The following is a 9,801-nucleotide window of genomic DNA, read 5'->3' on the forward strand; positions in this document are numbered from 1 at the left end:
CCGGAGACGAATCATAATGCGCCATATTACTCATTGTGTGTCGTGATTGTGTACCATTGTGCACTGGGTGATGTGATACGTTCTGACTCGCCTTCGAACAAACCGCTGTCCGCATAGAATAATTTCTCCATTCAAAAGGCTTTTTTTCAAACTCTACACCCAAAATCAATGGAATTCCTCATCTTTCACCAAACCTCCTGTTTTTCACTTAAAAAAATCTCCACGCTCTCTAATTTTTGCCCAAATTTATAGAATTAAAACAAACGTTGCACCCAATTCTACCATGCAACATAACTTCTTTTTATAACACCAGAAAGTAATAGCAGATCCTACAAATAATTAAAAAAACTGTGTACTCTGCATATTTCAACCAAAATTACACAGTGACCACAGCTACAATACATAATTCGTACCTAATAATTTCTCCTATTTTACAGGAGAATATTTGTAGCGAGTAAATCTTCATAAAACTCTCCCATAGAAGAAAAAAAAAAAATATAAGGGGGGTAATGAGTTATATGGCACCTGTAATGGTTATGATCAGCAAGGGAAAAGGACTGGGCTGGCATCCCGGCGCAGCTTGTTGTCTGAAAGATCCAATTTGCTCATCTTCTCTTCGCACCACAAAAGCTGCTCTTTGCTGATGTGAGCCATCCTCAGAACCCTGGAAACAACTTTGACGTCAATGAGCGCTAAAAATAGGTCCGCTTCTGATGGGGTTGAAGGTCTGCACTTCCTCCATTCTTTTTTCTTTGAAAGCTCTTTTATTTTCATTTCCTTCTGCAGTCGCATAAATTGGATCACTATATGTTCATACGATAGGAGACATTGGTAGGGATTAGACTTATTAAAAAAGAACTCATATGGAATGGTGAGGCCATGTGATGACATTTAGTTGGTGTTTTGGGGCAAAATAATTATTATAAAATTTTCATACTAATTAAAAAAGGAATCGGGGCCAGTTCGTTGGTTGAATCGATGGCTCTAGCCGGTTCAGTCCGGTTTAATGCAGAAGCGATTTTTAGGCTGGATTGAACCGGCCTTATAACTTGTTCACGGTTGAAAAATCTTGATAAAAACTAATCATCTCACATTCTCATTACCGTATCCTACTTTATGTAGCATTACTAAATTAGGTCTTGATGGGAAAAAAAAAATTTTTCCATTATTCCACGACACTTACAACAAACAAGATAACAAAGGCTAACCTTAACTTAAAAAGCTTCAAATAACATTAATTGAAAGAAAAATCACAATTTCAAGAAGATTTGTAGAATAAATTATTTTAAACTTCAACAAATAACCGACCAGAACAAATGAAAAGTAAATAATTATCTGACAGGTCATATGACAGATGAACTTTTGCAAAGAAACGATTGCAAATAGTCATTCCATATTTCCATATCTAATGTAATGTATTATTAATGGTGGCTAATCCATCAGAACATTGTAAGACTCTAAGGGGTATTTATAAGTATTTCATTCAAATCTTGTATTGCAGATTTAACACCCAATTCTTCACACTAATGCATATAAATCTCCATATCATTCCTGTTAGCTAACCATGCTTGGAGTTAATTTTAAAATGAACATACAGCAAACATTAAAAATCCATTAGTCCTGATAAAATGTTATAAATAAATATAAAAATTAATCTTTTTCACTCTTGTATTAATTAGAGCTTACTTATTCTAAATAATAAGATTAGGTGTTTTGTTCAACTGGAGTAATAAATCTTACCCTTATAATCTATGTTTGTTTGCTATATTCTCCTATATAAACAAACCTTCCCCTACATAAATAAATATATAAATTGAAGAATCAAGAGCTTTTAATTCTTGTTGGCATTATTGAAAACACAGCAAAATTGTATTCCAAATCCTATCATCCTACAACTGGGCCTCGCTCTCAAAATTCTCTTGCTATCTAGTGTCTTTTTAGAATATCTCTAACTTGAACCAAGAAACAAAACAAAGCAGAGTAATCCCCTAATCAAATGAGATCCAATCAATACTAGTTTTTTAATCTTCTTCCTAATCATTCTATGCTCTATTTATACATACCAGCTTTATATTCTTCCATTCACCCAACCTATGACATGTAGCTTGCATCAAATTGTAGTTAATTTAGGCGAAATAACAACTACTTAGTATTGATTTTCTAGTTTCCAAATTGCATTAAACCTTCCTGTGTAATCCTTATTCCTTAATCCGATATTAAAAATATAACGTTATTTCTCCCTTAATTTTAGGATCAAATATACCATGGTGGCCAATTTTATAGGGTTAAAGGAGTTGAGGACTATAACGATAAATATGAAGAATCTGTGTAAAAGCATAAACTATATCAAGATTTAGATGGCATGTAAGTATAAATAAGGCTTGAGAATACCTTTTCAAGAGATGCTTGAACCTGTTGAAGGGAGCTTGCATCATGCTTATGACCTTTGAATAAGCTCATAGAAATACAGGACTTGTTCTTATCCCTTTTCAGAAAATCATGAAAAGTGAAAATTGCACTTTCCACTATATTCAAGAGCTCTGCAGCAAGAACAGGTGGGTCTGGAAATTCACTGTAATTTGCTTTGTCAACAGAACCTGCACAAACCATAAAATGATCTGTCATAGCAAAGGAACGTAATTGCTATAAGAAAATTTTCTATTTATGCAGGACAAGAATCACTTTGATTATTTTGCAACCACATTTAAAAGAAACCCAAGAGATCAGTTCAATGAGAATATATAAAAACTAAATGGTGCAGGGATGAGGTTTTCATTGGAAAAAAATGCTAAGAAAAATGCGTTAAGGTATAACACAAAATAGCTAGAATGAAACAGACAGGGAAAGGGGGAAAACAAAGAAGCAATAGCACCGTGGGGTAACAACTCAACAACAACATATTTTTTAATAATAAAAATATCCTTTACAAAAGGTATCACCACTCCTTTGGAGTCGAAACAGTTGGAGGAAAAAGTAAAGGCAAACATCTCAACATGTAACGTTGAGTTTAAGAGAGTAGAAACAGCAGCTAGAGACTGGAAATAATAAGCTGGAAAAAAAGCATAAAAGATAAAAGCTGTATAAGTTCTCTTTTGCACTAGAACTTGATAGGAAACACTTGTAGATCTCGTATTTCCTATCAATCTTCGGAAAACAGTGAAAATTCTCCACAAAAATCCACACAAAACCACGAAACAGTAGATAATTTGTATTATTTGATGAAAGGGAAACGGAAAATACCAAGATACAATTGATCCTCTATTCGAGAGGAGTATCTTTCTCTCTCAAATCTCTAGAGGCCGCTAGAGCCCGAAAACCTAAGGGATCTCAAATTCAGCCAAATTCAAGATGCCCTAACTCAAGAAAAACAAACTACTTAATGCATACAAATCAAAATAAAATCCCTAAAAAGTCCCTACATTCAAATTTCCCTCCTAAATCCATAAAAAAACCTTCCTAAAAAACTCACGCTCACCCAGGCGGGCGTTCGGCATGTACAGGAGGCGGAAAAGTCCGCCTCTGTTCGCGTAAGCCAGTCCTGTCAGACCGGCTGGACCGGTCTAACAAAACTCCACTCAAGTTCAAGAACTTGTACGTTACTATCAGGTCAGGTGGCGGAAGGCGTAAATGTCCTATGCATTAAATGTGTAAGAAATGCTCAAGTCCTGTCGATCATGAATAAATCCCCAATGCTGAAAACCTTGCATTGACAGTGGAGGTCAGAATACCGTTTGTATTGCCTAAAAAAAGTTCTTAAATTGTTTTTAATGTCACACAGCATTGCAATAAAGTTTTCAGTCATAGTCTTAGCAGCTTGCTTTAATATTTTTGGTAGGACGTCCGCGTCCAGTGTGGTTAGGAAGTTTAGCATAAACAATATTGAACGGGGCACTGTCATGTGGAGTAGTTGAGTATTTGAGTCGTACAAAAAATCCTCCCAAATAAAATTGCAAATTAGCTACGAGGGGTAGACCCTAGTGTTTTAAGATGTTCCCATGTAGGCTTAAGCACCAGGGCATCATTATATAAACCGACTGGCATTACATTATAGCTTAGGCCATTAGAATCGGGCTTGCAACAACGATAACATTTTTTCAAGAGTTATGTGACTAGTTAGACCTCCTGCATGCATTTATTTTATTAATATTTATGAAGGGAGAAGTTAGGAATACAAAGTTGGCTTCTCTTAATCAAAAAGCCTTTATGGGCAGTATAATATCTAGGTGATTTGCCATTGAAACAATGTGCCCACGGTTCAGCAAAGTAGCAGTATAGATCCTTGAGAGTTTCGAGACCGGTACTTTGACAAATTGATCTAATTTCAGCAAAATCAAGACTATTTTTTAAAGATTTTTTCTAATGTTTATTTTTCTTTTTTTTTTAACGAAAATAATTTATTTTCTCAACTCTAAACTAACCATCTATAATATCATGTGATTACTTCTTCTTTAAATGAGTTTAAGATGTTAAATAACTTTAAATTTACATTTTATTTTTTGAGCAATTAAAATAAATTTATTTTTATATGAATTCATATCATATTTATTTAATTTTCATAACTACTATATAATTTTTTAATATAATATTATAATGTCTATGTCCTACATTTTTAATTATAGATTTGTCAAGCATCTGTGTCACATGTTAGCATTGATACATGATAAATGTCCAAGTGTATGTAAATATGTTGTACTAATAATTTTCCTTTCAATATAAAAAATTAATTGAGATCAAATCAAACCCAAATCGATGTAAACAAGCCATGCTTAGATTGAATCAAGCCAACTTAGAACCAAACTTGGCTAGAATAACTTTCACCTGATCTTTACCCATATCATGATAGAATAATTAATAACTCTGTAAGTCAGGCGTTTCACTAATCACGCAAATATGTTGTGATATGTCAAGATTGATGCAGGAGGGATTCAAAAGATTACTTAGAGCAGAATTTTCTGCAATTGTCTATAATGATGATCGCTAGATCAAATGACACCAATTGAGACTATAGTATATACACTTTATGCAAGACTTCTATGAAATTTCATAGGCATGCCTTAGCCTTAGAGAATTAGCTGGAGAAGAAATATATCATATGACTTTATAAAAGTCCAAGTCTGAAGTTGAAGCCATCCCAATTAGGAATATCAGTGAGGCAAAGCTTACAAGCCATCATCAATGAAGAGAAGAACCGATCTAGTAATAACAACAACGGATTGAGCCTTCCCCAAATAGATGAGAAGGTGGCAAGAGAGTAGCTTGAGGAAAGAACCAAGCACAAATGTAAATGAAGTTAATACTATACCATCCCTGATGGCACATGACAAGTAGAAGGGACGTGAAGATCTCGTTTATCTAAATATCCATGTAAAATCATTTATAATTATAATTTTTGATAGCAAATGATGTCATAAGGTTGACCAAAACCAAGAGATATTCCATGAAATGGATCAAACAACTACAACTTAGTTCGACCAAAAAAAATCTACTGCTTTGCCTTTTCGCCTCATCAAAAGCCGGCCAATCACCCCACATCGGGGACAAGCACCTATAAATCTTATTGCCAATCCATAATCTTAAATTTATTTTATCCAATTTGTACTTCAATAAGTTCTTGTTTTAAATATACATTACATAAAGTTCATATGTTCTATAAATAGGAGCATTTAAAGTAACTTGAAGATAAGAAATAAATTAATTTACTCCATGTCTCCATCAAATAAGTAGTTACAGGAATCCCTTATCTCTCATTGTATTCTTCTCTTGTTGTCCCACCACTCCTCTTCTCTCTCCACCAAAAGGTACAAGTGTCCAAACCAAGATTATAAGTGAACAAAAGGCCAATCCCATGTGACATTTTAACTCTTGTATCTATATCACCAACCTTTGATTCCTCTCTCTCCTTATAATTTGATCATTGATCTAATTTTGTAGGTTAAATAACCAAGAAAAAAAAAAAAAATCTAGCACCAAATCCCCAACCAATATACATCAAGTAAATCAGTTTTGCATGCAAATTTTATACAAGACTCCCAAAATATCCATAGCGTTAGATATGTGAATTAAGAGAGAGAAAACATACACCCCAGTTAATTATAAATCAATATAGATGAATTTGTATGTAAAATCATAAAGAACCAGAAGATGCAAGAACTAGTTCAGGCCCTAGTCAAGTCTTAGAATGTAAGGGTCACTTCCAATATAAAGACAGAAGAAAAATAACAATGTAGTAAAAATATAGCACAAGATCTACAACAAATCCTATCAGGCATATTCAGTAGCCACAAAAATTAGCTAACTAGACTATGATATAGAAGAAGATGGTCATATTAGAATTAATTTTGCCAATGTGAAGAGTTAAAAAATAATTAGTTTAGTCGATCAGAGCAGATCAATGCACATGCCTTGGATTGTGGGAACCTGAAGCAATTTAGGCAAGGAAGATCGAATTCGGGAATAGATATCGATCCTCAAACCATGCTCAAAGGGTTCATTTTCAATAAACCTACGCAGAAGAACCTGGAATTGCTGAAACACCTGAGCAGAATGACCATATGAGGTTGGATTCTCAGGCTGGGATGCGATGCATTGGCTCAGTTGCATATATTGGCAGTGAAGTGCCTCCCACGACAAACAGACCTGGGCAACATAAGCAGTTTCAATATTATGAAATGGATCATCATCCAATGGTCGTTGCAGGTGTTCGCAATCATCTTGAAACTCATCTCTCTTTTTGAAAGAGAGGTTCTTAAGGCTCAGAGATAGCTTTTTGCGTGCAGATCTAGGCGATTGATTTGAGATGTTCCATGATTCTGCATAGAATATTTTTCATCATCAATATAATACAGTTCCTGTATAAAAATAAATCATGCTAGACAGCAAATAAAACATATTTCCAAAGATTGTCAATTAAAAAACAAAGTTTCAGAAAGTCGCATAATCAAGCAGATGCTTCAGATCTCCAATTTTCAAGAAATTCATTCTGATACATAGCAGATTTCCAATCAAATATTCAAAGTTTTAAAACAATGCTTTACAATAGCATCAAAAGAAGCAATCTGTTAAACAGAGTCAAAATCATGCATAAAGGTATCACTGCACTGATTGATCTTTAGTTTTTTCACAGTAAACTGTTCATCCTGAATGCATATTATAATTTAATTATAATGAAACAAAGTATTATGTGCCTAACAAAACTTGAATTTTAAGCTAAGTCATTGTCTAAACAGATAAACACAACTATCAGGGAAACAGGAAAACCATATTATAAGACTGGAGATGACATTGTAGGATTGTAAGAAATTAGAATAGCCCATAACTAAAGCTTAATGAATCCAACGATATTTTCTCAAACATAAAATAATAATAAGCTTATAGGAAATCTAATGATCCATATAATTGGCACAAAATACAACCATACAACAAAGACCTTGCCCAGCAAAAGACTCGGCATATTAAAAACATCTAATGGACAATTATAAAAGACAGATGAAGGTTCCATTCAAATGACTTAGTTATATTTACCAAACGATCTTGCATATAATTAGCATGTAATCATTTCTTGAATTTTAGAAAATAGGTAACTGAGATCTTGCAATGCATATTAAAATATTAAACAATGATACAAATCAATGGAAGTCAATTTTAACACAATTTATGGCTTCTTAATAGACTCCAATATTGACCTTTCAAAGTAAGATCAGGTCGTTGGTAACTTAACACCCAGTCAATGAAACTTGTTTACCGTATCACCTAGTATGGTATATCAAGTATTGAAGTGGCTGAAAAGAGATGAATCTCTAGAGAAATGAAGGGATCTACATTAAATGTTGATTGAAAATAAATGCACTGCATACCTGCTTCTTTAATGTTCTGCGCAATCAACTTATCAAAGAACAGCATCCTCTCGCAGTACCTAATGTACAATGTATCAAAATCGGACCAAGTATACCCATCTTCCATTTCTGATTCCCTCCATTCGCTGGAGCTTGTCTCTTCTTCTTCTAGGCTGGATTCCTCTGGTATGAGAACCATAAAACTGTTCTTCTTCATCTCCTTAAGCCTCCTCTTGATCTCAATGGAAACAAAATCATCATCATCATACTCCTCTTCCTCCAGACCTCCATCTGCAGCACCTAACTTCTGCTCGAACTCCATACTACCATCCTTTAACTCCTCCGCTGTTGGTGTTTGATTATTTTCCGAATCTGTACCTTCTACCTTCAACTTCTGGCTCAGCCTGAACCGCTTCATTTTAAAGAAATTCATCTTTATGACCCCCAACTTAGTTAAATATCACTTTCATAATTCTTTTAATCACCATGCTGGAAAGCTTCACAAACCCCAATCGAAGCTGCTATAGACCATCTTCTTCTTATTTATTTCTTTGGAAAACAACACAAATTAAACTTCAGGAAAAAAAAAGAGAGGAAAATATGGCCAAACAGCTGCAAGCTAAAAGGATTATAGCGGATAAAATTAGTAAATTAACTATAATGCCGAATCACCAAGGAAAGGCGCAGCAGAACCTAACGAAACCCTAAACGCATCTCCCCAAGCCATAAACAAACCGAAGCCATGTGCTCAAGCATTGAACCGCTAAAAAATAGCAAGCAAACTGAAGAAAATCCTTCATATAGCTTGCCTGAACCTTCGCAACCTCAAAGAGTAATGCTATATGAACAAGCAACGGAACCCTTGCTTACATTATTGCCTTCAGCGGCTGGAGCAGTAATACTGAGAGCTAAGCAGATCGAAGCACAATAAATGCTTAAGGCTAGGGTTAAGAATGGAGACCCGAGCGCGCAAGTGAGAGAGAAGAAAAGATCGGATTTAGTCGCACTTCGGCACTTCACTCTCCCAAACAAAAGAAATCCAAATCGGGGATGACAGGAAAAAAGCTTCGATCGTCTCCATTCAAAGCACAAAACTATTGGAATCTGCGCGGGACGTACTGAAATGGCCGCTACGAGAAAGGTGAATCATTACGAATTTACGCTTACACCCCTGCGCGGCTGCTACTTTTAAGCTTAATTTTGTCGGCGGTTTTCTGCTGAAAGCTTTTTAGTTTTTTTTTTTTTTAAGTGCTGAGAAAAATATTATATGAGAATATTGATAAAAATTAAATTCACTTTAAAATTAATCAATTGATTTTTAGATTAATGTGTATGTAAACTTTTAAATTAATTTTTAAATTAATTTAATGACCTAAAGTTTTTCTTAATATAATTTATCTCTAGATATTCTAGCATAATTTTTTTATTTTCTTATTTATTTATTTTTTAGATAGTCATCATATTTTAATTTGATTATTTTTATTATATTTGTGGGTTGCAAAAAAAAAATTGAAATTATTTATTAGCACTGTATGCTTTAAAAAAATTCACTTTTATTAGTAAGAAATTTTTTATAATGTTTGAAAACTTTAAGAATTAATACAATTTATCGAAGACCGATTTCAATAAACTTACAGCCAATTTGAGCGTCTTAATGAAATAAATGTAACAACATCAAAGATGATTCAATCTATATACAAATAAGCACAAATCATACACTTAAATATAGTTGGAAGCTTTGGGACATTAATTGACAGACGAAATTGTCTTCGAATCTTTCATGCATATACTAGAAATGAGCGGCTCGACAAGACGAATCCAACAAGCTCAATATCACTCGATTCAAAGGTCATAAAAGCACTTAAATGTTGAATAAATTTATAATCAAAATATTTATATGAGTTGTCGGATGGAGTGTTATGAAATTTTGATTAAACTTATCAGAATTCTCACCCAAAAAATATTATAA

The 9,801-nt window shown here is 33.8% G+C and overlaps 1 protein-coding gene across 3 annotated transcripts; it reads right to left on the reverse strand.

The window, feature by feature from the left end:
* Positions 1–279: 279 nt before the first annotated feature.
* LOC110097148 lies at positions 280–8,981 on the reverse strand. Of its 3 annotated transcripts, none has more exons than XM_020823394.2 (5): positions 8,703–8,981; positions 7,854–8,381; positions 6,402–6,809; positions 2,392–2,597; positions 280–780 (listed from the first exon to the last, which is right to left on the reverse strand). In XM_020823394.2, exons 2-5 carry the CDS (start codon positions 8,263–8,265, stop codon positions 541–543), a joined length of 1,266 nt encoding a protein of 421 aa, XP_020679053.1. In that variant the 5' UTR covers positions 8,266–8,381; positions 8,703–8,981; the 3' UTR covers positions 280–540. The 3 variants fall into 3 exon arrangements, with proteins under 3 accessions (XP_020679053.1, XP_028553649.1, XP_020679051.1); XM_028697816.1 differs by having other exon boundaries at positions 8,526–8,981; XM_020823392.2 differs by having other exon boundaries at positions 8,505–8,981.
* Between the last annotated feature and the right edge of the window lie 820 nt (positions 8,982–9,801).

Source organism: Dendrobium catenatum, unplaced genomic scaffold (genome assembly GCF_001605985.2).
Source record: "Dendrobium catenatum unplaced genomic scaffold, ASM160598v2 fragScaff_scaffold_1000, whole genome shotgun sequence".
Lineage (NCBI taxonomy): Eukaryota > Viridiplantae > Streptophyta > Magnoliopsida > Asparagales > Orchidaceae > Dendrobium > Dendrobium catenatum.

What these genes read in the sequence shown, in the direction of transcription:
- LOC110097148 (XM_020823394.2), bottom strand. Translation starts at nt 8,265, where the DNA reads ATGAATTTCTTTAAAATGAAGCGGTTCAGGCTGAGCCAGAAGTTGAAG. An exon ending in GCAGAACATTAAAGAAGCAG is followed by an intron (nt 6,810 to 7,853) that starts GTATGCAGTGCA and finishes TATTCTATGCAG; the next exon opens with AATCATGGAACATCTCAAAT. An exon ending in TCAGGTTCCCACAATCCAAG is followed by an intron (nt 2,598 to 6,401) that starts GCATGTGCATTG and finishes TGGTTTGTGCAG; the next exon opens with GTTCTGTTGACAAAGCAAAT.